We start from the raw sequence: 27,638 nt of genomic DNA, 5'->3' as shown, positions 1-27,638 counted from the left end.
GAGAGAAACCGTTGTTACTATTTGCGGTATACAGGGGGATTTCAGAAGATGAGGGTTGATGGCTTGGGATGACTCACCGCATCGTCATCGTTCCAGCTGCGCGTCATGTGGCAGACTGCGGGGATATCTTGGTTCACAAAAATGCTTGTAGATTATACCGTGAATAGTGAAACAAACAAATTTTCTTAATTAACTTATTTCCATAACACAATTTAACTGCATATGTATAAATATATTTGTGTATTTTTAAATCAAATACTTGTATTCTCAATAAATCAAATAAATTTATATAAATTTACATGATAATAATTGTTTTTTTTTTAATATATGAAATCATTACATTATAATCATTTGTAAAATTTAATTGTTATATATAGTTACTCATTATTATAGTATATTATATAGTTTTTTATCTTAATTTTATTTTTACTTAAAATTGATTTAATTTTTGACTTTATGAAAAAAATATGATACTAATAGGTTACTAATAGAATACATTGACAAAATAGAAGAATATTATGCACTTTATTTAAAGTATTTTCACATTGAAACCAAACTACATTCGAAATGAAGAAACATAAGGGAACACTTGCGAGAATATTTAAAAAAATGGATTGACACAAGTGCTTTATTGATAATCTGATGTTTCTTATTTCTAAAATTTAATACACATCACATATTATCTTCTTAGTGTAAAGTAACTCTTAGCAATATATACAAAAAGCCATTATAAGGGGTTCCCTATGTTATGTATACGGTGATACATCCAAAATGTGTAGAGACCGTTTAAGGTACAAAGAAACCTTAATTTCCTAGATACTTGTGAGATGGCTTATAAAATGTTTTTGTGTAATTTACAATAAACAGAGAACCAATGATACTGAATTGGTTTAATTAAATATAATATTACTTTCAAGCCAATTATGTAGGCGATTAATGCTGTAGCATTTAATATTTTTTTTTTTCTGTCGAAAAATGTATAGGACACATTTTTTTTCGTCATGTACGATGTTTAAACACCATGGAGTCTGTATATTCGCTATCAATTAAATCAAATCGGCTTCTTGAATATGAATCAATATAAAAAAAAAGAAAAAGAAAAAGAAAAATAACGGAAGATTGGCGTTAAGTTCCGTTTAAAAATCCCTTCATCATTCAGTCAACAACTTTTTGTTTGTTGCTTTCTGGTGATTTATCTCCGTTCATAGGCGAATGGGAGGGACTGTGACTTTTGCTATGTTTGCTTCCTGATCGAGATCGGGACCTGTCGCCTCTCGATCGTTCACGGCTGGATCTATCCCTATAAAACAATATAACGAAAAATGTATAAACCAAAGATTCATTTTAATTAAAACACAACATTTTTATTTCTTGCGCTACTAGAATTGATTTAACTATTTGCATTTCTCTGTCATACATTTTCAACTCGCTAATTTAGTTCATTACGTTACAATAAAGACACGGAAACGCAAAATTCAATTTAGCGAGAAAGACTCACTTTGAGGGAGACTTGGCTTTTGATTTGGACTGCGACCTGGATTTTGACCTCTCAGCCTTGGACCTAGAACGAGATCTGGATTTGGACTTTGACTTAGATTTCGACTTTGAGCGGTCTCTTGATCTGTAAAATTATAGTTCAAATAAAGAAGAGAAAAACTTAATGAAATACAAAGGAACTCTTTTTCCAAGCTTGCGCATGATGATTGATGCGCATTATATGTGAACAAGCATGAGAGCTCAAGGCATGTACCCAGCCCAAAGCACTGCCAATATCAGAATGGGAATATGAAGTTATCAACAAGTACGCAAGAAATGAAACAAACAAAGACAAATATATGAACGGATAACACGATGTGATTTGATCTGATAAAAATTCAAATACGAAAGCTAGACGTCAAAAAGAAATAATTTGATACTCACTTTGACTTTGAACGTGAGCGACTACGTTCGGGGGACTTGGATTTGGATTTTGATTTAGATTTTGAGTGTGCTCTTGATTTTGAACGACTGCTTCGTCGGCTGCGACTACGAGAGCTTCTGCGGCTCCTGATAATCAAAGAAATACAATAAGTCCAATTAAGGACAATAATTTTTACATGGCATACATATGTCAATTTAAAGAAATTAAATGACACTTCTAGAATAATTACTTATAGATTACATATATATATATAAAGAAAAAAATCTACTTATATTATTTAGAATATAAGCAGATTTGGATTAAATAAAGAAATTATATATATATACACAGCATACACATACACACACACACACACGTATTATATATATATATATATATATATATATATATATATATATGGTGTATAATTAAAATATTTGGGGTTCTAATGCGATGATAAATAAATATGTAAAATGTAAGGGATAATAAATAACATAAAAATAAGTAGGAGACTTGTATCGCCCCCGACAGTACCTTGATCGGGTTCGAGAACGACGATTATACCTTGAGCGGGAGCGGGATCGGCGACGAGATCGAGAGCGCGATCGTGATCTGGATCTCGAACTCGAAGATCTTGAACGACGACCGCGCCTCTTGTCTTCGATAAGCCTGATTCTACGTCCATTCAATTCTGTGTCATCTAGTTTATCTATAGCGTTTTTCAGGTCTGAATATGTAGCAAATTCTACAACTCTGTAATCAAAATAAACATTTTATCAATCACATTCGAGATTCAAAATATGCATGACAGTACAATAAGTGTAGGATTGATTTATAACATTACCCTTCATTTCTGCGTTGTTTGTGTGCATCTGCGTAAGTTACTTCTCCAGCTTGTCGCATATAATCCTTCAAATCCTAAGCGTTACATAAAAAAATATAATCAATATATCGCAGTAATTCAAACAGCTGCAAAATTTACAAATAATAATTGCGATTAAACTTTACTAGAATGTGTTCCTAGGTTGATTTATCGCAAAGATTAATATGTATCCTGTGCACTGTTACATTATAATCCTATTAGAGATCTTCCCGTTTATAAAGGCAACCTAAATATAATCCTAAAGAAAAAAAACAATGTATCATGACCTATCATCTATCTGTATCTTCACATATGAATAATGTTGAAGATCACGTGCTCGAATTTAGTATCTGCATTTGATGCAACCTTTCTTTTTATGCAATTCAATGCTTTATACATTTTATTATTATTCATTTTCTAAATATCTCCACTTTGCAGAAAAAATTTCTTGATCTTATATTAAATAAAAACTTAGTTTTTTTCAGTGCATTTAAATCGTATAATTACATGTATAATTTCATTAAAATTTCTGCAAAGTGGCTCACAGTTGATCATACATAATAATATAAATTACAGTATCCTTTCTATCTATAGCCATATGACAAACATGATGCAGAATCTCTTCTAACTATTGCAAAAAAAAAAAAAAAAACCTGTGGAGTGTCTACACAATAAAATTTAAGGATACAGCATCACTATTGTCTATTCAAGATATACTGCTTTGCAACATCACTGAAATTACACAAAAATATGAAAATGAATGTTTAATATTATTACAAAAAAATATTTAAAAAAAGAAGAAAAAAAAAAAAGACTATAAATAAAGTCCACCGCACCAGTGATCGCTCCCAAGTCTATATCTTATATCGCAAAATAAAGAAAAATCCTCGTAACGGGAAGATGATTATAACACCGGATTCTTGTTACATCGACGAACATCGCCCAAACGTAGACTCCGAAGTTCCAAATATCGTTCTTTTGAACAAGTCAAACTTCATTGATATTCCCTTGGTGAATGTTATATGATGGCAGCTTTTGTCCATAGAATGACTTCCCTCTTTTGTTTTTTTTTTAATTCGTAATTCCTGCAGTTCTTTCTTTGATATTCATAGAAAATATTAGTAGCATCTTCTCATCAGGTAACTCATCGATATCTGTGCTTGTTCATATATGTGGGAACCAGGTACGGCTTAATGCTGATAGGTAACTCTTGTTCATGAACACCAGTAAATTTTCGCTGTTTCTAACTTGGGGTCCTTGTGTATCCTTGGATCCACGATGTTGCTTCTCTTTTTCAACGACATCATACCTCTTCGTACAAATGGAAGACAGAGCAATGTAACGAGGGAGTATAGCCAATCCTTCCCCCATTTTGAGATTCGTCTATATTTTTCTTTCTGAAATTACCTTTGTTCTTATTTATATTATTTAAAAACTTGAATTTCTGTCGTTAAATTGTCTTGCATAAAGAAAAGTTGGTATTATTTCTAGATTTCAAGTAAAAACTTTTGAATAATCTTACACGACTGAATCAGAATTTAAAGGGTAAAATTTGCGTATGACAACAGTATACGATTATCAGGAATATTCATATACATAATCAAATTAAAAAAAAAGAAAAAAAAAAAGAAAAAAAAAGAAAAAAAAAAGACAAAAACAAAAAAAAATGATAAATAAGACAGAGAAATGAATGTAGTTAATACGTGTCTTATTCTATAACGAATGGATGCCTAATTTCGAGCACAGTAATGTCATAGCTATGTATAGTCTCCTGTCTCCTGTCTCTTGCGTGTGCAGGGCTCCAAATTCCAAAAACTATCAATGGATATATCTATGTACATATGCATACATGTATATATTTTTATATATGCATATACATGATATATAACGATAGCTGTACTGAACTATGGTGCACAGTAAAAAAAGTTAATGAGACAATGTATATGAATAATAAACATTATCATGTGTGTAAGTGTATATAGATATAATAGATATATATCTAAGAAGAGTACACTCGTTTAAGGTGACGCATTTACCTTGGGCCCAGGCACCACCTTGCTTACGGACAGAGAGAAAGGCCAGACGCAGGGCGCTTGGTCGGGTCGAACGGATCTGTGTGGCGCAGTCGCGGTTGGTTCGGGTTTCGGCCCGCATGTATGCCCTCTCATGGGTGGCTGCTGCCTGACTTACTAGATGGCTAGATTGGTGCCGTACCAGTAGCAGTAACAGTCGTAGAAGAGTAGTACCAGTGGTAATGGTGATGACGATGATGATGTTGGATGGGAGTAGTAGTAGTGTTGGTGGTAGTGGTAGTAGTAGTAAGTAATAATGTCGGTTTTGTAATACAGGATAAAATCATGACTCGTTGGTGATAAAGGTGATAATAAGTAAAGACTGAAGAGTAAAACAGTTATTTCCAATGTATAGAAATAAGCAGGTCAAAGGCATGTTCGTGCTTGCAGACGGACGAACGGACGCTCCCCCAGTGGTTACGATGAAAGGATCGAAGTATGTAAGAGAATATATCACTGGGGCGTATCACTGGGTTTCACCACGTATCACTGTGCGCAAGTAGTAGTAGGTGGTAGATAGGTAGTAGGTGTACCCAGTGTCTCTCGCGGCTCTCTCTCTCACCCGGGACACACCTCAGAAACCAATCTGGTGTCACTTGACCTCAAGGCGGGCCCATTGTCATCTTTATCATCGCACATCATCAGTCTATTGGCCCTACCGGTCGCCCCTCCTCGGCGAAGAGGATATGGCTCTTCGGAAAGAAGATCAATTTTATTGTTTTTCCTCAACTGCTGGCCGAACGTAAATAAAATAATAAATTGAAAAAGTAACGTCCGAGAGTTATCAAAAACCGACCGACCGATCGAGAATTTTTTTTTTTTTTTTTCTTTTATATATATATACTTTTTTTTATTTATTTATTTTTTTTTTTTTTCAGCGAAAGAGACAACCAATCATCCGGAAAGTGCAACGATAGACGTATATTTTATATAATGTAAATTGATCAAGTAAGACTTGGTCCATATATATATAATATGTATATATATATATATAAATACGCAAAATGATTTGCGTTTTGCTCGTCTCCCAACATTTCTTTGAATAGAATTTTTCTTGGTTTATAGTTTTGCAACATCTCGAATGCGTCCTGGTATTTCCCACATCGCTTGCACACTTTGCACACTGCCCTTGGCAACGTATATGAATCTTCTTCTCCGTATGGTTTTCCTTAGCCTTGTTTCTTCGTGCGAAGAAAGCACAGAACGTCTACGATGCGTGAGTTATATTATCCTCTACTAGTATTTCTTTATCTGTAAAATATATGCTCTTCCATAGATCATCTCTATATAACGATATATTCCTTATCGTGAAAAATACTCTTCTTTTTCCTTCTCTTGCAGCTCCTCTTATATCTCTGTTTGATGTAACTTTTGCGCGCGCGCGTGTGTCTTTTTTTATTAAAGTATCGACCTCGTATCTTGCGTTGAAATGTTCATCCATATCTAAGAGATCTCATTTTGAATGCCACAGACTTACTTGATCAAAATGTACATCTTTGAATACGAGAAAGAGTTCTTTCATGTGTAATCGAACATAAAAGCGATAAAAGAAAAGCAAATATAAAATATTAATACTAATGCAGAAAGTAAGTTTGGTTCGACTCGGGATAGAAAATACAGAGCCTTGTGTTATGATATAACGAACACATCGGGTGCACTGCTCTATCTGGAACCTCGAGTAGCAATCAAACTCACGTTGAAGTATTTATAAGTATGAAAATTGTAAATATACAGCTTACCTGCCAACTGACACGACTTGACAGATTCTCCACGGTGAGGCGATACTCGGTGCGTGTTGGTGGTCCATATCTAAAAAAGGAAAATAAATTGGTATTATCTGCATGACTCTTTTAAAATAAGCAGGTTTGTCTTGGACCTGACTTTACATTAATATAGCGAAAAATTTAACGAAAAACGCAAGAATGACGAATAATGCAATATTACAATAAAAATTGAATAAATAAAGATGTATCTTTAGAGCGTAACATTGGATGTATGTACCTGGGCAATGATTGCTTGTAGCTAGATGCAGTCCTCGTGTTTCTGTTCACACTATCTCTGCAAAAAGGGATCTTATGTGAACAGAAATAACGGATCGATGGTAAAACCTTCAGCAAATAACTACAGATTTGCACTCATTGCTCAGGCACACAATCAATCACCTGTTCCAATCGAATCAAATCTACTCAAAATGCAGCAATAGCGTACCTGTCGTGCCGCATATCGTCTCGGCTGTAACAAACACAATACCACACATCTATTAGTCGCCAATTATATTCTTTCATCCGTCTCTGTCTTACGCACACTCTTCCCTATCTCGTTCGCTTCACACAAGCATACCACATACATACATATTCATACAACATACCATCTCTCTTTTTTTTTTATCAGCCTTTTTGTCCATCTATTGGTCTAGTCGATTTGATAGTCCGTCGTCTGTCAGTTTGTCATTATTTTCTAGTTTTTTTTTGTTTTAAATTAATTCATTCACTCTATCATTCTTACCCTCTCTTTCTCTCCCACGCTCTCTAATTCTCTTCTTTATCTACGAGCAATAAACATAATGTCTGGGAGGGTATCACTAGGCATTATGCTATATTACGTGTGCACACTAGCATCAAAGCGATTATTCGACGTACTCGGGAGAGCAGTCAAATCCAAGACAACCGATTTAAAAAAGTTGAAATTATTGACTAAACGAATTTAAAAAAATTTTTTCTTTTTTTTCTTTTTTTTTTTCTTTTTTTTTTTTTTAAAGCACAAATGTAACTTTATGTAATAACGCGCCACTGTTTGTCACTATGCTCTCTAAATTAGAGCTTATCATATCCAAGGTTACGTTCTTCCCTGTACGGGCTATGTGCGAAATCGTTCATTATTGTTAGTTAGTGAAAAAGTAATAAAGCTTGAGAGAAAAAAAGAAAAAGAAATATAAATACGAAAAAGAAAAAGACTTGTTATATACGTATATAAATGTGTATATAAATATATACAAGGAAAAAACTGCAACGTATTCAAAAGCCAAGGCTTAAAGGCTTTTCGAGATTTCGCACATTTTGAGTTGACTGCCTGCAGGGGAGGAGGGGATTATGATCGCTCTGATAAAATAAAAAAAAGGATAGCGTGTCTTACGCAGATCGCCTCGAGTCCCCATAACCACCACGGGAGTCACCATAGCGCCACTGGTCACTACCCCTAGGTGTCCCCCGGGCCCTCTCTACAGTAATTCTGTAACAAGACACATTGGATATGCTTACTTGTCTCTCCAGGAGCGTGAGCGTCCGTAGCCACGGTCGCCTCGCCTCCCTGAAACACCCCGTGCTATCTCCACCGCCACTCTGAAACACACCCAACAAAACCCCGCCTAAGTCCTCAACTAATTCTTACTCTAAGGCTGCTTCCTTCCTTCCTTTTCTTTCCATTCCTCAGCCTTCTCTCGATATCCGTTCAATTATAATCCACCTTTCCCTTTTCTCTCTCTATCGTCCAGTCTCTGAGGCGCTGTCCCCTTTCACGCTTCTCTCCGTCCCCCTATAATTCTAACTGCTTTTTCTTCTAATGCAACTTATGGCCGATCTAAGTTCTTCACTTTTTAATCATAAGGCTTTCTCGTAATTAATCGTGATCCATCGTCCATAATGCTATGATGTTTAGTCCTCGAGATATTTTGCTTTTCCTTTTATTTTTTTTTTCATTTTTTTTTTACACCATTGTTCAGGATCACAAAGAAATTATGAAAAAGCATATCTAAAGTCTTAATCTATATTCGTCTGTTCTATAATATCATGCGATATGCATTACTCAAAGGCTGATGCATGTAGGAAGAACTTTATAATCGGGGAATTGATGGAAGTTGTTCAAAATGGCGGCAAATCACATCGGCTTTTAAGATGCACTCTTATTATGGAATAAATCCAATTAATAAGTTGGAGGACAGACGCCGTTTACTGAAGATGTAAGCTTATAAGCAAAAAATCGTCCAATGAGACAAAATAATTAGAATTATATGCCTGTATTTTGCATTATGCAGAAGCAATAGCACATATTGTTTCTATATAAATTGTTTTAATTATTAATGACTTTTTCAAATTAACTTCATTTTAATCAATTTTAATGCCATTGCTTCTTAACATGAATTCATCTATTTTGATACTACAACATTAGCACACAAATGTACAAATTTTATATGATCAAGTTCATATTATATTACATACTGAGTAATTTTTAAAATAATATTACTGAAAATGTTTAATAATTAAAAAAAATTTACATATATATTACTTTAAAAAAATTGCTAATGTTGTAGCTGTTTATATAAATATATATATATATTGTTTATATAAAAGATACATATATTACCAGAAATATAATTAGATGTAACTTGAATGACGTTGATTATGATAAATTCAAGACGTGTAACAGTTAAAAAAAATGATTAAAGAATATTGAAGCTGTAGTATTTATATAATTATTTGTCTTAAAAAGTTTTCAAATATAGGAACTTCAACAATTGTTAGAGAATAGAATTATATTTAAAAATAATTCATTCGTGCAAATTATGTCACCTTCACCTCCAATTAATAATTAATTTAAATTTATCGTGCTTGCTTTTAAGTACACTCATAAGAAGATGACTACTGCTGTGTCTATTACCTTTCTCCTAATAGCTCTTTTCCATTTAGTTCATATACAGCATCATCGGCATCCCTGTAGTCGTCAAATTCCTGTGAACAAGTTATATTTATTGATAATGACTAATACAATATTTCCTCTTGTTATTTCGAGATGGTACAATTTTGTGAAATTAAATACTTGTAATATAATTTTAATTTGAAATTAAATAGAAATATTATTTATATCTGTAGTTTATAAATGTAATTCCATAATATTCAAATTGAAATTCTAACTAATGTTATGATACTTCAAATTCGAAATTACTATTAAATAAATTTGTAAAAATTGAATCTATTTTTAACTTCTCCTTTCTATCCATAACTTACAAACTCTTTGCAGAATAATCGACGAAAAGTCTTCCACTCCACTAAACAGCCATAGTGCAAAGCTCGGGACTCAGGTCAGGTCTCATTAACTCAGACAACTGAGTTATATTTATAACTTAACACATTAAACTCTTTTTGGCCCAGAAAATTATACAAACTTATAGAAAAAAATAAAAAACAAATAAATAAATAAATGTACTTCAACATAAACTAATTCCATTTATTTTCTCTATATTATCAAATGTAAAATAATATATTTGCTATAAAATGTAAAATATTAGAAAATAAAGATAAATGAAATAACACATTCTAATTAAATATCACATTCAAAGAAATATCTAATTTTAATAAGATTTTATTATTTTGGACCAAACTGAGCAACAAAGTGTAAGAATTTCTATGTTTTACTTGATATGTGTACTTACAACAAAACCATAACCATTCTTGATAAGGACATCCCGGAAACGACCGTAGCCTCTGAAAAATCTCTCAAGGTCTCTTTCCCTGGTACCGTATGGAAGTCCCCCAACATAGACTCTTGTCCCTACCATACTGTAAAAAAAACAATTGTACCTCATTAGACTTACCACAAAGGCAAATCCATTCTTCATAGCGACCTCCTTGATTCTACCATATTTCCGGAAGAACTTCTCAAGGTCGCGCTCTCTCACCCGGTATGTTAATCCACCAACGAATACTCGGGTGCTCATTCTTAAAGGAAAATATAAAAACACCATACATAACAGGCTTCTTTAAAAACCTGCTATTTATTCATATGACAATACAAAGACTGTAAAAAATATCTTTTTCCTTTTGTCTTTTTTTGTTTTTTATTTATTTATTTTTTTTTTATTTCAATTCTGACTGAGAACTGCAAACTGTTATTTTCATATGATGCTTTTAAAAATTAAGCACCCCAATTTCTTTGTTCAGTGTCCTACCTTAACGAATTTGTCGTACAGGTCTCTCACTTTACAAACATAGTTCCGTTTGCTTTACACAAGCACAAACTTGTTACACTAAAGAAGTACAGACACTACAGAAAAGTTATTCACAAAGCAGTTCATATACGATGATATAGATATATAAAATGATTATATACCAGTTTGCATAAATAAACATGTTATGTATGTGCTATTTTATCATATATATCGCATTCCCCATTACTCAGCATATTGATGAGCGAATATTATTTTAGAGTATAAAAGTGAATAATGTCTAAGTACTTGAATGCTTGATTATTATTTACTTATATACTCTTGTTTCATATTATTAAAATTTGTCGATGATAAAAGATTAGGCGGGAACGCAAGTACCGTTAATCAAGTTATCGTACATAGTAGTAGTACTTTCAACGTAACGGTACATATCTCGTTTCTTTTTCTTCGATACTAGAATTATATATATACACACACATATGTATCTATTTTAATATACAGATACGAACGATCACAAATATGTGGTACGTACGTCATACTAGAATGGTTTACAAATAATCGAAGTCAGTTTAAAATCTCCAGAAGAAGTAAACAAAACATTAATTGCGTCTGTGTGTTCCTGTTGCAATCATGGCTACGAAAAAAAATCTACGATACTATTAACAAAAGGAAAAGAAAAGAAAAGAAAAAAAAAAAAGAAATAAACTTCATCATACCATTACTTGGACATCGGATACGAAATAATTGACTAACTAAGCTTAAATGCCAACAAAAAGAAACAATATTAAAAAAATATTAACGATTAGTATTCGGTAAAATATCGAACATGGCAATAAAGAAGAGGCAAGATCAGCAATAGCTATGTATATCGGCGAGCATAAGGTCGAAATAATTGGAACGAATTGTCTATTTCATTAATTTGTTACGTTCAATGTTTAAAAAGAAAAGAAAAATATATTAACTTACCTGAATATTAATGGAATGAACTATTACTTTCTAACACGGATCTCAAGCAATTTTTACGATACAACGCCACTGAAATTACTGGAAGAAGTAATGATCGGCGTCTGAAGCGAGACGGTTCGTTGTAACAACGGAAACAAAACGGGGTTCGCATAACGGAAAACGAAGCTACACCCAGCCTATAACCTCGACGACAGACACCAACATCCGGTTAACGATATAATTAGCGCCACTTTTCTACCTTAATATTCAAATATAATAATCATTTAATAGAAAAATAAAAATATATTTTATTAAATGTTTATTATGAAATTGAATATTGTTCGTAAAAATATTATTAACTTGTCTTAATTAGAATTAATTCTCTATTTTAATACTGCGTCATATGATTGAATATACTTCCTTCTTATTATAAGATTATCAATCTTTTATTATTTGATATTTCTTTATTCATTTCTCATTAGTTTATTAATTATTATATTTTTATTATACAAAATATGAAGAAAAGAAATCAATTATCTGTTTTATAAAATTACGGAAACGTATTTAATGTTCAAGGACATACGTAGTATGAAACAAGCGCGAAATTCAATCCATAGAAAGTTTAGAATGAAATGGAAATTATTTTAAAAGAAGCTTCCTCAAAAAGATGACAATATTAAAAAGATATATTTTCAATATATTTCAATTATATTATTATTCAAAATTAATAAAGCTTGTAATATCGATAAAAAAAGATATTGAAATATGATAAAGTAGTTTTTACGATCGTATATAAAAAAGATGGCTATAGAGGTCGGTAAGGTATACTAGGTTTCTGGAAAGATCGATTCTTTGTGAAGTTATAGTATATCTAATGAAGAAGCATCATATATTGTCGATTTTATATACGATTATCGACTTTTATATGAAAGTGTATGACAAATGATAAAAAATGTAACTTTGTTAAAACCTTCTCTCTCTCGTTTTTACCAAATCTTTATTACAGCTTGTCCATGGTCAAGAATCACCGACATGTCGATTAAATTAGCGCCATCTACTGAAAACAAAAATGGTGGCTAACAATATGCCCTATCCCTGCCCTGGTTTTATGGCACGGCAAATGTCTGCGTTCTCTAGGCTTCTTTCTATTATGCATTTCCCTTCAACCGACATATCCAATTTTAATGTGAAGAAGGGGAATCATTACCTTGCTGTTGATTCTATATCACGTGTGAAATAAACGAAGCTCTTCTAACCAAACAGAAGGTGATCCAAAACTATCGAATATTTCGCAAAATTATAACCGCATCTATGCAATTCGTCATGTCATTCGCCTTATATAATGAAATTAGCGACACACGATCTCTGTGCGTAAATAATACGCCTTTAATATGTTCTGTCCATTACAGGAAATTACAAAAATACGTGTAACGTTGTGGCAATACAGTAAGGGGTAAACGCATAGTTGTTTCTCCTAAAGCAAAACGGAAAAAGAAATCTTATTTTGCTACATGAATCTACAAGTTACCTAAATATTTTTTATGGCTACCGAAAATGCTATGATGCAGAATCATCAATAGTACTTATATTATATACACTGAAATGCAAAATAACCACAGAGATTTGTATAGGGTTTGTACAGAAATATATATATGCATATAAATTAGATAAAATATTTGCATTATCTTGCTACCTGTTTTTTTATCTTGCTCTTCAAGAAATGCAGAAATAGAATTAGAGTTATATAGACGGTTAATGATATTCCATACATTTATTCAATAAAGTAATTTTATTTTTAAATATATTCATATATAGTTGTATATTCTTATAAAAGGAATTTATGAAATATTAATATTTTGTCAATTCTAACATGTGTATTATTATCATAGAACGTTGGATTTTATACGGATTGGTAATGACAGATAGAACGGGTACAATGAGGCTAGAAGCTGAAATGGCTGCTCCATTGCATTTGCAAAGATTAGAACGTAGCTTGAATATTCAACCATTCTTAAGACAGATTGATGATCTATTTCAAGAGCATGCTAGGTATTATTTTATTTTTTTAATTAGCGTTTAATATAAGAACATTATATTCATTATTCTTCTATTTTATTGTAGCGAAGATGACAAGTCCATGTCTTCTGATTCCTCTGACGGATCTGATGCTTATCTTGATGATGTACTGACACGGAAAGAAGGTATTAATATAATATTAAATTAAAAAAATTAATATTATATTCATTTACTGTTTAAATATTTGACATTGAGCTTAAAAACTGTTTCTAGAAGAAAGAATCAATAAATTAAGATTGTATAATATGTCAAGCGTGGGTGAAGAAAGAAGATGGCTGCAAGACATATTGTTGAGTGATTCTGAAAGTTCAGCGTCTGGTTCTGATACAGATGGTCCTATTACGGAAGAAGATTTTCAAGAAATGCTTAAATTTCATATATTGCGTAAAAAATATCAAGGACGTTTTTATCAAAAACCTGAAGTAAGATTTGAAATAAGTAATGTAATAATAATGTATATTGAATGATAATAGTAAAGTGATTATTTTTCTTTCAGAATATACAGTATCAATATTATAGTGCCGGTTTATTATCCAGTTATGATAGATTTTTAGAACATCAAAAATTAATAGTTGGCAATAAAAAAAAGAAAGATAAGAAACCAGAGAAAAAAGTCATGAAAATTAAGAAAGAAAAAATTCCTCGCCATAGACCATCTGAAGATTATCATGTATGCATAACCTGATATTTATTGCTCTAATGTTTATTAAACTATCTATCGTATAATAATCTATAAATTATTTAGGAAGGTGATTATTTGGATGAAGAATGGGATCGTACGATACCTAAAGAGGAAGAATTAGATGAAGCTGAATTGGAAGCAATAATGCGACATCAGCCTCGTCCACGAGGTCGCAAAAAACATAATAATAAAAGTCCTGAGGTAATGGCAATTAGAAGAAGAAAAATATGGGTTATGATGTCTAAAAAGGAACTTGGAAAAGTGCAAAGAGCAAAAACTAATAATCATAAGGAAATGTTAATAAGTTGTAAAAAAGTAGCTCAACATTGTATGAAATATTGGAGACAAAAAGCAATGCAGGTAAAATATAATTTATCTTATTATTATACATTGTTATTTTCATATTGTTATCATATATAAAATCATTTTACAGTCACAAAAAAATATGAAAGAAACTATTTGGAGAGCAAAAAGGTTGACAAGGGAAATGCAATCTTATTGGAAAAGATATGATCGTGTTGAGCGAGAAACAAGGAGAAGATTAGAAAAAGAAGCCGAAGAACAACGTAAAATGGATGTTGAACTTATAGAGGTGATGTAAAAATATTATTGATTAATCTATCCTTATAATATGAAATGATTCATAATATTTATTTCACGACAGGCTAAGCGTCAACAAAGGAAATTAAATTTCCTTATTACTCAAACTGAATTGTATGCCCACTTTATGTCTCGGAAATTAGGAAAAGCTTCTCCAGAAGAACAACTCAGAATTTTAAATCAATTAGATGAAGAGAAAAATCCTAGACTTATTGGAATAGATGACTACGATAGGTACATCATTTAATAATTACTTTAATAATAGAAATATTTGATCTATTAATTTTCTTTGAATTAAAAAATATAGTGAAGCTATGAAACAGAAAGCAAAGAAAAATGCTACTGAGGCATTTGATAATGAAAAAGCAAGAACAAAACAATTTGATACAGCAGCTGCATCCCAAGAATTACGTCTTAGTGATACACCCGAAAATTTAGAACATCCACAACCTACTATTTTTAAAGGAAATCTTAAGGGCTATCAATTGAAAGGAATGAATTGGTTGGCCAATTTATATGATCAGGTCTGTTTCACGTTAAGTTAGAATATACAAATTGCTAAAGTATTTAAAAAATTTTTAATATATGTATATCTTCAAAATTTGTAATTAAGTAATTAGGAAATTTCTTTTTGTAGGGCATCAGTGGAATTCTAGCTGATGAAATGGGATTAGGAAAAACTGTTCAATCTATAGCTTTTTTGTGCCACGTTGCTGAGAGATATTGTGAGCATATTTAAAATAAAAGTTAAGAGTTTTATTTTTTTTTCATATGTAAATAAATTGAAAATAACAATTTACAGCTGTATGGGGTCCATTTTTGATTATTTCACCAGCTTCTACTTTGCATAATTGGCAACAGGAGATGGCAAGATTTGTACCAGTTTTTAAAGTTGTACCATATTGGGGAAATCCACAAGAACGAAAAATTTTAAGACAGTTTTGGGATACTAAAGATTTACATACAAAAGAAGCATCATTTCATGTAGTAATAACAAGTTATCAATTAGTTATTACTGACTATAAATATTTTAATAGAATAAAGTGGCAGTATATGATTTTAGACGAAGCACAAGCAATAAAAAGCACTAGCAGGTATATTATACTGAATTAGAGAGATTTAAAAAAGTATATGAATAATGGAAAAACTTTGTAATTTATTATACATTGTACGTATTTTCTTTACAGTATGAGATGGAAGTTATTGCTTGGATTTAGTTGTCGTAATAGATTACTATTAAGTGGTACACCTATACAAAATAGTATGGCTGAATTATGGGCTTTACTACATTTTATAATGCCGACTTTATTTGATTCCCATGATGAATTTAACGAATGGTTCTCTAAGGACATTGAAAGCCATGCTGAAAATAAAACTGGAATTGATGAAAGTAAGTCGTTACTTCGCTTTATAATTACTTTTAAAGATTAAAATTTCTATTTGATGTCACATGATCTAATAAATTTTCTTCTACATTTCTATTGATTAGAGCATTTATCGAGATTACACATGATCTTAAAGCCATTTATGTTACGAAGAATTAAAAAGGATGTTGAAAATGAGTTGTCTGATAAAATTGAAGTAATGGTATATTGCCCGCTTACAACACGTCAGAAATTACTTTATTCAGGTATGTTAATTTTTTTATATTATAATTAATTTGTTATATTATTTTATGTAAATCCACTTTATAGTGATATATTATTTTTGCTTTTTATAGCATTGAAGAAAAAAATTCGTATTGAGGATTTACTTCATTACACAGTTGGCGGTGGTGATACAACTCCGAACGACAAAAATTTTACTTCCAATTTAATGAATCTAGTCATGCAATTCCGTAAGGTATGTACACAAAAGGATTAAGTATATATTATAAAATTTTAAATAAAATCCTATTAAAATATGTTTCATAGGTCTGTAATCACCCCGAACTTTTTGAGCGTAGAGATGCTAAATCTCCGTTTTTTATGTGTACACAATCTTTTGAAATGCCAGCATTATTATATACAGAAGGACTTTTGCACCTTGCTTTACCATCCAAAGATCATTTATTGTACAATAAACTGTTTATATTTGCTACGGAATATATTCACAAAGCACTTCATGACGAAAGTCAAAGCAATTTACATGGAAATATTTTTTCATTCAGCAGATTTATTGATATATCTCCAATGGAATTAAATAAAATATTTATAACTGGTATTTTATTTAGGTATGTAATTTTTTAGTTAAATTAATGAATATTGTTGTAAATAGGTAATAGATAGTAAAAAATATATTGATTACTTTATTACAATATATTTATAAACAGATTATGTCTTACAACGATTATGGAAAGAAAGATGAGAATGATACGTTATTGGGATGATTGGTATGTAGATGATAGACCAGCAACACCTAAAGATCAAATGTTGTTGTTACCTAGAAAAATTGAAACGTCATCGCAAACGATCAGTGATATCATTTTTACGGAAAAAATACTTGAAGGAGAAGGTTTATATACACATACTACACATACTATCCATTCAATGCCAGAAACAGTAGCTCACAGAATATTGCGTAGTAGTAAAAAAACTGCTATTCAAATATTAAAAGTAAGTATATTTAAATATTGATAATTTAATGATGGTTAAAATAAAAAATGTGTATAGTAATCTCATCATTGTTATTTGATCATAGAAGGGAGTATCTTCGACAAAGACAGAACAGGGAGAAGAAACGAAATTAACATTGTTACCTGAACATCCTCATCTCCCACGTCCTTTAATTTTTAGATTTTGTCAGCAAACAACTATCCCTGCTTTCGTTTGTGACAATTATCCCAAGGTTAGATATACATTTATATTGACATATAAGAATCAATCTGTATTGATTACGAAATATCTTATTCCCTTTTTATTTTGGAATTATAGGTTCAAGCAAATCCTCGTAAGTTATACGTTAGCAATAGTTCTGCTGCATGTGCATGGAAAAGGCACGAAGATTGCGGTGGACCATTTGGCCAGACTTTACTTTGGTTTGGTTACGAAAGAGCAATTTCTCTTTCTGAATCACAAGATAATTCAAATATGCGTGTAAGACATAGAACATCTACATTCTCGTATGAGCCACTTGGTGGATTATCTGCATGTAATCCAATAAATGGATGGTCTAATATTATTGTGCCAGGCATGTATATATATTAAAGATATTCATTTATATGTAAGTAATAGTAAATTATTTATATAAACTTTAATATAAACATTCTCACATTGTGTATAATATGTTTTAGACAAACAAACCTTAGTAACGGATGCAGGAAAACTTTCTGTTCTTGATAGCCTTCTTCGACGTTTAAAAGAACAAGGTCATCGCGTTCTTATATATTCACAAATGACAAAAATGATTGATCTACTAGAGGTAATATGAAAGTTCAATTTTTATTTTTCTCTTTTTTTTTAATTAATTTAATTAATAATAAACTCATGAATCTAATTTTGTAGGAGTACATGTATCATAGAAAGCATACGTTCATGCGATTGGATGGTTCTTCAAAAATTTCGGATCGTCGTGATATGGTTGCGGATTTTCAAAAGAGGTAAATAGAAATGGAGTTTACATTAATTACAAACATTTTTAGTTCAAAGCAAAAGCAGTATCTTATGTTTACTTTTTCAGAGCAGACATATTTGTTTTTCTCTTGAGCACTAGAGCTGGTGGTCTTGGGATTAATTTAACTGCTGCCGATACGGTACGTAATAACTTTTTTTTGTTAATTTTTTTCACTTTTATACGTTTTCTTAAAAGTTTCTATTAATACATAAAATAATGTTATAGGTAATATTTTACGATAGTGACTGGAATCCAACAGTGGATCAACAAGCAATGGATCGTGCCCATAGATTAGGACAAACTAAACAAGTTACTGTTTATCGATTAATTTGTAAAGGAACTATCGAGGAAAGGATATTACAAAGGGCACGTGAAAAAAGCGAGGTTTGTTCAACAGATTAATCGATCTACATTCTGCTATTTGTGTGTATGTAGATATATATATGTTTTTCTAACATACATTTTCTTACAGATACAACGTATGGTAATAAGCGGAGGGAACTTCAAGCCGGATACTCTCAAGCCAAAGGAGGTAGTTTCACTTTTGCTGGATGATGAAGAGATTGAAGCGAAATGTAAGTATAATTATAAGTTAAAAGAATATTCTTTAACACTTTTTATTATTGTGTCTTTCTGTTTATCATTGTATAACTATATAAATACATACACACACACACACACACAATAGAAATATATCTTACGTTATACATCGTGGATCGTTGAACGAAAAATGATAAACGAATAAATTGGGTGGAAGGTTATGCACAATAGTATTATGCTCATTAGGTTATGCTAATGCCTTACTAACGAATAATAATAAGAGGAGTAACGGAATGTGGTACATATCTATCTATAAATTTGTATCCATATATTTTAGATAGCCAACGGAGCGAGGAGAGAAAGCCGCACGTGGACGAGGCTCGCCTTGAGTCGAGCCTGCACCACAAGGAGAGGGACAGGAAGAGGAAGTTAACCACGTTTCCGGTCAAGGTGAGACAGACACCCTTACATTATTATCACCCGCACTTCTTCCCATTATATTTTCTTTCTCTTTTATCGCTTGTACGTATATCTTTTCCTTCCTTTTTCCTTTCTACATGCAATTATGTGCTATCTTTACTACGTCCTTATTCTAATGATCTTTTCTTCAAAGTCACTGATTTCGCATGATGATTCGAAGAGATTATGTTTGATGGATACCAATGGCGATAAAGTCACTGATAATTCTCAAGTTAATTCAAATGACAATAAACAAGTGATAAATTCGATACAAACGCATCATCAGAACAATCATCAACAAGTCGACATTCCTGAAGAACATAGCGTTCCTGCTAGTCCAATCAAGTCAGAGGTTTGTATAATGAAACTGATTCACAATGAATACTTATTTCTCATTATATAAGAAATTAATTTTTAATGATAGGACGAAACGAGCAATGAAGGACTAGTCGTCGACGTGGACGGTCCTGTGATAGGATCGAATGCTGATTCTAGACAATCTTGCGTTAATCAGTTTGGAGAATCGACAAAATCTGGACATCTTGGTCACAATTTTGTAATGAGTGGAAATATTAGCGGACGAATGCGACCGAGCGTTCGTGGTACTAGTAAAAGAGGAAGGCCACGGGGTTCTCGAAGAGGTGGACCAGTCGGTGGAAAAGGTAGAGGCATTTTCCTGTTTCATTCTTCATCGAAAGGTACAGGCACTACATCTCAATCATCTTCAACGACAACTAGCAGTGTGTCTTCTCAGGGTGATCAATCTTTGCAACATGGTAAGATTTTATTCGTATTAAAAGAGAAATTAATTAATCGTTTAAAAAATTTCTCATTAATTATTAATATATCCTTTGGATTATAAAATGACAATTTAGGAAGGAACGAACGAACGAACTCATAATTATAATCATATAAATTTACATAATTTAACATACTTGATAAAATCATAGTTTCGTGAAAATGGCTTTTCGTGACGCACCCTCGTTTTAATGTAGGGTTAATCCCTGGCTGACTCTTCTATACTCTATCAGTCCCTTTGCTTAAGTCCCCTTTTCTCTCTCTCTCTCTCTCTTTCTCTCTCTCTTTTTTTCTTTCTCTCTCTCTTTTTCTCTCTCTCTCTCTTTCTCTCTCTCTTTCTCTTTCTCTTTCTCTTTCTCTTTCTCTTTCTCTTTCTCCTCTCTCTTTCTCTTGTTCCTTATTTCCACACTTGGTCAGGTTCTCGTGGGATTTTGCAGTGCACAAACGAAATACGCCCATGGGCCCGTATTCGCGTTTATCCCTTCGATAGAAGTGTGGATCAACGAAATTCCCTCGCGAGCACATGTGCGCACAAGTGCCGAGGGGAACGTTTAGAGTTTAGCGATAGGGCAAAATCCGAAAGTACCCTCTCAAAGTCGGTCCATTTTCCTCTTACCCCTATGGAGAAAGTGTCATGACTCATCCCTACAATCGTATTTTTCTTGTTCCATTTAAATAGTTCGCTTGATCCATATTTTTACAGTAAAGAAGAGTAGATAAACTCTTGAAAATCAAATTTAAAAAGTAAAGTAACAAGTGAATAATAATAAGAATTAAATAAAAAAAAAAAAAAAAAGAAAATAAATAAATCAAAGAGAAGCTTTAAAGGAATAAAAAAAGAAAATAAAAAATAAAAATTATGAGAAGTTTCCAAATGGAAAAAAATCAATGCATTTTGCGAGAGGAATCGAATGATGATGATGTCGTAGCACATGTTGATGCACTCGAGATCAACGCAATCTTATTTGTCAGCAGACTTTGTTCTCGGTGCATCGTGTTATGAGCGGCTGACTCGAAGGAGGAACAAGACGGGTAAATGATCTCACGTAACGACACGTGGACCGAAGTTGATTCGGTATGCTGCGCGTATGCTCGTGCTACATACACGAAAAGGAAAGGGGTCGGTTTCTCACTTGTCGTTGACTGGAAGGCGAACGGACAATAGCAGGTGCGGAGCGAAGGCGACAGCTGTGATCGATGCTCTTCTTAGGTTTTCGGAACTTGCTTACATCTTTCCCAATTTCTCTCTCTCTCTTTCTCTCTCTCTCTATCTATCTATCTCTCTCTCTCTTTCTAATTCTCTTTCTCTGTATTTCTCTCTATCTTCATCAATGTTTTCTTTTATTTATCTGATTATGTTAAGCTTTTTAAAATCCGTTTTTAAATTTGATCAGTCATTTAAATTACTTTTGATTGATCGCCATTAAACAATTATGAAATAAATATTTTAATATTAATTTTTATACTGGAAGAGATACAAGTTTTAAAAGAAGCCGAATCAACGATTGAGACACGTTCATAGTTCAAATACCTATCACGAACAACGTCCTTATCGTGACCGCTTTATTTACGTAACCCTTCATATTGAAATGTATTGTCGTGATGCAAATAAATGTGAAAAAGTTATTGGATTTGCGAATTATTCCGTCGCGTTTTGTCGCCAACTCGTACCATACCGTATCGTACCGTACCGTGCCATATCGTACCGCATCGTATCATCGTACACTTCGATTTTATTATTTTTCTATACCGGGCAATGAAGTAAACATATGTATGTAAGTATGAATGTTCGAAGAAAGAGCTATTAGAATGAATTAGGTTTGACACGAAATAAAAATAAATCTCACAAAAATTAAATAATACAAGATGATAAAGAGAAGAACTAATCTGGTAAGTAACTAATTAGTCGCTAAATTTTAATAGACGCGCTTGGACTGTATATCTATTTCTTTTTCTTTTTTTCTTTTTCTTCTTCTTCTTTTTTTTTTCTTATTTTATTTATCTCTCTTTGTATCGGTACGCGAAGACCAGGACAGTTCGATATAAGTACGTGTGGGCGAAATTCTCGCGTAGCGAGATAGAGAACGAAGGACACAAAGAAGCTGCCGGTGGATTCGACATAGCTGAAAGCGAATGGAACGCGAGGATTCGCGGAATGCCGCCGGTCCGGCTGACTCAACCCTTCCTTATCCTATCCTTCCACTATTATCTCGTGGAATCTTAACTGCGTTCAATCATTGATCACAAGCTCCTTTCCCACCTTTTTTCTCATTCTCTTTGTCTAATCCGATAGTAGCTACTTCGTTGTTAATTTTTCACAATTACAAACGTTGGCAAAACAAATATCGCTTATTTTCTTTCATCCTTTTTCTCTTTTTTTTTCTCAATTAATAAATCGTTCTATTAAATCGATTTAATGTAATCGGAACAAGGAGTAACATCGATCCGTGCTTTCATCGAAAATTCACGAATTCGTATTTTTCCTCTCTTTCCCATCGTCGAGTGTCCACTTTAGAGTCCTCCAGTCGAGGAGAACAATTTGAATGGGATTGGGACGTGCCATGGAATGCGTAAGGATTTGGATGGGAATAAGGAAGAAAGGACTATATAGAAAGGAAAGTAGGGGAGGAGAAGGCAGCCGAGACACGTTCCTTCTATGTCCTCGTGCGGCTACTGACCTTCGACCCTGTCGCTCCACCCGCCTTCCTCTATCTTCGCTATATTTCTCAATCTTTTCTTTTTATTCCAGACTATATCTTGTCTCTCCGGACCTTACGAATGCTGGGAAAAGATGCCTTGGCACGAACCGAATGGTTTTACAATATTTCTTTTCGATGAATAAATTGATCTGTAGACTGATATTTTAAAGGGGCTACTGTCCAGAAAACTGACGTTGCAATCTTCAAAATTATCATAATACAATTTCGATAGTGTTTAACAGATTTACATAAACCTATTTACTTATCTTTTACCAAGTGATCAATATTTTTGGGTGATATTATTAAAACATGAAGTACCTCGTGATACATCATAAATATTTGCAAATCGGTTATTGTTATAGGATCGCAAGGATGTACAGGATCGACTGACGGTGATGGTCCTAGCACTGTAGGGCCCTTAGGACCAGTCGGTTCTTTGGGTCCATTACCAGGTAGAGGCGGAACCGCAGCAATTCGTCGTGGTCCAGGTCGACCTAGATTGAGACCAAGTGGTCCGGGACATCAAGGTTATCGTATCCCGAGTGGGCATCATCATGGAAAAAAAGTGCAACGTCCTCTCCCCGTTCCCCTACGATCTCATCAAACAATCTCAAGTGTAACTCAACATAAATCATTGCAAAGAGTCGTTGGTTCATCTGTACATTCGCCAACATCAATGTCAGCACCAAGTACAACGGCGTGTTTTTCATCTACTTCCGATGATCCGCGTCCTTTCGGATTTTATACACAGCAACAACAACAACAACAGAAACAACGTGAACAAACACCTGCACGAAGATTGTCCTCCTAATTATTAGTGAGATTGTTGTGTAATCTTCGTTCAATGTGGCTATTAAGCATGACAGATCTTGGAGTTAAAACATCGATTCTTCGATTGGTTACAGGGATAGAATTCTTGCCAAATTTCTAAGTTCTCGTATTGTACAAATTAGTACGAGGTTATTCGGCAATATATCTTTAATGTAACCGAAGTTAGACGTTTCTGTACACGTATTTAGGATACAGTGTGCAAGGAACGCGATACTTCATTGATTAGGAGGGAAAAAGTGATAGTCGTGAGCGAAATGTTAATCGTTATCATTGAGTAACGATGAGGAAGAGTCCAATTTTTGTTGTTCATTCCCTTCCATTCGCTCATGACTCGTCGTCGATCCGGACTCGTTAGTATCGTTTTAGCAATATTCCGTCGCTGGTCTCGGTTGGCCGATATTTTTTACGCGTGTTATGCGAGACACTACTGCGCAAATTCGACTTTGTAAAAGAAAGGTATTTATATTAGCAATAAACGAAACAGTCTTCGCGCGCACGCGCGATTGTACATCGTACATCGTATTTTATCTGTTGACGTTTCAATTTCTGCGTCCTTTCTCGTGCATTATGTGCATACATTTGTTCGAGAATTTATTGGGTATAAAACTGAATAAACAACTACGCAGATTATTTCGTATCAGTCGATAATTCATTGTCTATTTATTGCAGGGATAAATTGATCCAGGTTAGTAGTGATCGCGAATGCACCGATAAATGCATTTGCGAAGCATCGCCTTGAATATTCTTTTTTATCAATAGTAGTAATAGTCAATAGGCTGTCAGACAATAGATTTCACATGTCGCAATATATCGCTAATATATCATATTTTCTTCGGAACAAAACGTAATAATCTTCTTTCACTTTAAATCGCTTTCTAAGCAACGATAATAACGAATATCAATGTGGAACACATAGTACAGCAATCGTTATAGTTACAAATCAATATATCGTTAAATTATTAGCTTCATGTATTTCACGACTTTATCACCAATAATTTTCTATAATGACTAGACGAAGATTCGAACAATTTTAATACGTACGTATATATGTTTTATTTTTGCAAATTGAGTCACATTATGGCCTCGAACTTAGCAAGTACAAATCCGTACATTTACTGGTGTGACAGCAAAGGTCCGAAAGCTGGAGGCAATGTTCACTGATGCGCAAGTACGAAGTTGCAGCTGCCGGTGAAGCAGCGTCGTCATCTGCGTGATTGGATTCAAGCCGATCGTATGCCGGATTTCGTCTTACGTTTGATGCCTGATGGTGACCCTAACATTTTTCCTAACCCCACTAGTACTTTACTTGTTTATCAATTGTTTCGAAGTTCTGACGAGTTTTGGAATATTTCAATGTTGAAATAAAAATTATTCGAAAATTTTTATTATTATTAAATTGTTAATTTCAGAATATATACGAAAGGAAGATTATATATGTACGTGTGCGCCTATCTATAGAGGTATAATACGTAATTACAACATCCTTATTCACCTTTCCGAAGGTTAATCTGTGTCAAAGGTTGCAATGAGAGGACGAAGAGAAGGGAGAAAGAAGGACAAAGGAGAAAGTTGAAGATAGCGGGTGCATCAGGAGGGTGGAGACAAAGAAAGGAAAAAAATAAGCCGAAATGAACTTGGAAATCGAATTGCCATACTTGATCGGCTTAATGTCCCCTGTGTACAGTGCATCGGACTGATCGTTGAGAGGTATTGCGGGAGAGAAAAAAAAGCGGTGAAGAGAGAAAGAGAGAGAACAGAGACCTTGCGACGCACCTGCTCTCAGGTGCAATGCCTCTTCCCCTCCTTTTCTCTTCTCTCACTCTTTCTTTCTCTACTACCTTCCTTATTCTGTGAATACGTATGTATGTACATATATACAGACGTATATGTCGACTTTAATCCTCGACCAATTACTTCGAGTATCATCTACACTTGCATCTTTCATCTTGAATATTTTTACTTATGCAGGGTGAGTCACCTCACGTCCTACCCTGAAATATATCTCTCTTCGATCTTTTTTTTCTTATTTCGTTTTTTTTTCTTTTTACAAAAAAATCAAGATTATTCTCTTTCGTCAACGCTTTGACTCTGTCGATTCGATTTTATATAAATCAATAAAACTTGTTATACATATTTTAACATGAATTTGTTTGAAATTGAGTATTTATTATTGATTAATTTTCTTCGTTAATTTTTTCGAATTAATTTCTTATCGATCATAGAACATTGTTCTTTCTAATGCTTTCGATATCTTGAAAAACTAAAAGTAATGTTTTAGGGAAACACGTTAGATGACTCAGATCAAATACTCATCGCGTGAGATTCTTAGCTGGCAATTCATAATGTATCCGATTACGAATAGACACTTGAAGGTATTATGATCTAATTTAGAGGTATCCATAGCCATGCCTGTGGGCAAGGTCGTCCACCTCGTTCTTTCCGGATTTCTTTTCGAGTCGTTCGAGTGTCCGATATTACACAAACGGACGTTATCCTGGTATCCGCGATATTCTTGTTCGGTGTATTAAAAGAAAGTCGTTACGTTCCTTCGAGGAAAGTTGTGGTGGGAGTAACGGAGAACACACGCGAGACAATGTAACGCGCTCTTAAATTAAAAGCGTGACGAGTAAAGAGAACCGATCGGTTAAAATACGTGTATAAAATTTAGAACGACTCTTCGTAAATGTATAATTGGCCGAGATTTACCAGCCGTGCAACTTTCTATGTTAATTTTTCTTTTGCGAATATGTAACGTTGTTTTTTTTTTTGTATCTCTTTTTTTTTTTTCTTTTCACGATATAAGATACCAATGAAATCGTATGAGTTTTGGTGTTGCCGATTTAAAAAATAAGAATAATAGAGAAAGAAAGACACCAATCGGTAAAATTCTCCAGTTCACAAAGGCACGCCGATCCTTATGATCGAAAGTTCGAAGAAGTAATCTAACGAATTATATCGCGCTTTTAAAACTTTGACCGGTAAGAATTGGTGCTCTTGTAATTGGCTGAATTGGCCAATGAAAACATGTTCAGAACATTCCAGTAGCGGACGATTCACCTGTTGATTCGCGAGAAGGACTTCCTGTATCGCTTGATTCTCGGTATTTCATTCGGAAAGATCGTAATCTATAGTATACTGTAGATTATATGGTAATATATAATCTCCAGTATGTTTTGCGAAGATAATTAATTGGTTTTTATCATTATTCCTCATTTGCAAGGTTTTTGTCGATCGCTAATTGAGAGCGAGTTATCGTCGATCATGAATGAAGAATAAAAAGAGAAAAAAGAAAAAAAGAAAAGAAAGAACAACAGTGACAACGAAAGAAATAAAAAAGGAGAGGTAATAAGATAATATTAAAAATCTTGAATTCGTTGTAAACGAAGTTTGAAGGTTTTTGTAATTATATATATTCTTCAGGGGCAATTAGAATGTTCCTCGTCGTCTGGCGATCTCTTCCTTCGATCGGCCGGTAGAGAACCGTGCTGGAATCGGCCGTGCGAGTCGAGTCGCTTGTTCGCTTCGCATCGTCGGTATCTATACCAATTACGAACGGCGGCTGGCCAAGACGAAATTAAAGCTTTTATTTCGGCGTGCGAAGGGAAAGAAGTAACGTCGGCGGAGTCGAACGAGCGAGCGAACGGA

General features: G+C 33.3%; 2 protein-coding genes across 27 annotated transcripts; one reads left to right on the top strand and one right to left on the bottom strand.

Annotated features, from left to right (window-relative positions):
• Positions 1 to 506: 506 nt before the first annotated feature.
• Positions 507 to 11,897, bottom strand: LOC124948049 (serine-arginine protein 55). 23 transcript variants are annotated; one of them, XM_047491112.1, is made up of 12 exons: positions 11,739 to 11,897; positions 10,260 to 10,386; positions 9,488 to 9,558; positions 7,967 to 8,062; positions 7,043 to 7,066; positions 6,836 to 6,892; positions 6,574 to 6,643; positions 2,745 to 2,818; positions 2,435 to 2,653; positions 1,921 to 2,046; positions 1,499 to 1,573; positions 507 to 1,300 (listed from the first exon to the last, which is right to left on the bottom strand). In XM_047491112.1, the coding sequence occupies exons 2-12, from the start codon at positions 10,383 to 10,385 to the stop codon at positions 1,156 to 1,158; spliced, it is 1,083 nt and encodes a 360-aa protein (XP_047347068.1). In that variant the 5' UTR covers position 10,386; positions 11,739 to 11,897; the 3' UTR covers positions 507 to 1,155. The 23 variants fall into 23 exon arrangements, with proteins under 23 accessions (XP_047347068.1, XP_047347070.1, XP_047347063.1 ...); XM_047491114.1 differs by having other exon boundaries at positions 1,499 to 1,561; XM_047491107.1 differs by lacking the exon at positions 7,967 to 8,062 and adding an exon at positions 8,092 to 8,172 and having other exon boundaries at positions 1,499 to 1,621; positions 11,739 to 11,896.
• Positions 11,898 to 12,535: 638 nt separating this feature from the next.
• LOC124948046 (chromatin-remodeling ATPase INO80) lies at positions 12,536 to 24,515 on the top strand. Of its 4 annotated transcripts, none has more exons than XM_047491096.1 (29): positions 12,536 to 12,650; positions 12,724 to 12,983; positions 13,127 to 13,349; positions 13,607 to 13,766; positions 13,839 to 13,918; positions 14,007 to 14,215; positions 14,290 to 14,463; positions 14,539 to 14,835; positions 14,909 to 15,067; positions 15,140 to 15,309; positions 15,383 to 15,599; positions 15,713 to 15,800; positions 15,878 to 16,169; positions 16,263 to 16,465; positions 16,565 to 16,705; positions 16,796 to 16,917; positions 16,989 to 17,287; positions 17,387 to 17,669; positions 17,755 to 17,901; positions 17,988 to 18,243; positions 18,347 to 18,474; positions 18,558 to 18,652; positions 18,733 to 18,805; positions 18,892 to 19,050; positions 19,139 to 19,241; positions 19,544 to 19,656; positions 19,820 to 20,017; positions 20,090 to 20,441; positions 21,439 to 23,515. In XM_047491096.1, the coding sequence occupies exons 4-29, from the start codon at positions 13,633 to 13,635 to the stop codon at positions 21,501 to 21,503; spliced, it is 4,557 nt and encodes a 1,518-aa protein (XP_047347052.1). In that variant the 5' UTR covers positions 12,536 to 12,650; positions 12,724 to 12,983; positions 13,127 to 13,349; positions 13,607 to 13,632; the 3' UTR covers positions 21,504 to 23,515. The 4 variants fall into 4 exon arrangements, with proteins under 4 accessions (XP_047347052.1, XP_047347051.1, XP_047347050.1 ...); XM_047491095.1 differs by having other exon boundaries at positions 21,436 to 23,515; XM_047491094.1 differs by lacking the exon at positions 21,439 to 23,515 and adding an exon at positions 23,525 to 24,515 and having other exon boundaries at positions 12,537 to 12,650; positions 14,010 to 14,215.
• Positions 24,516 to 27,638: the final 3,123 nt, after the last annotated feature.

This window comes from Vespa velutina, chromosome 3, assembly GCF_912470025.1.
Source record: "Vespa velutina chromosome 3, iVesVel2.1, whole genome shotgun sequence".
Taxonomy (NCBI): Eukaryota; Metazoa; Arthropoda; class Insecta; order Hymenoptera; family Vespidae; genus Vespa; species Vespa velutina.
This window is presented reverse-complemented; position numbering and strand designations above follow the sequence as displayed.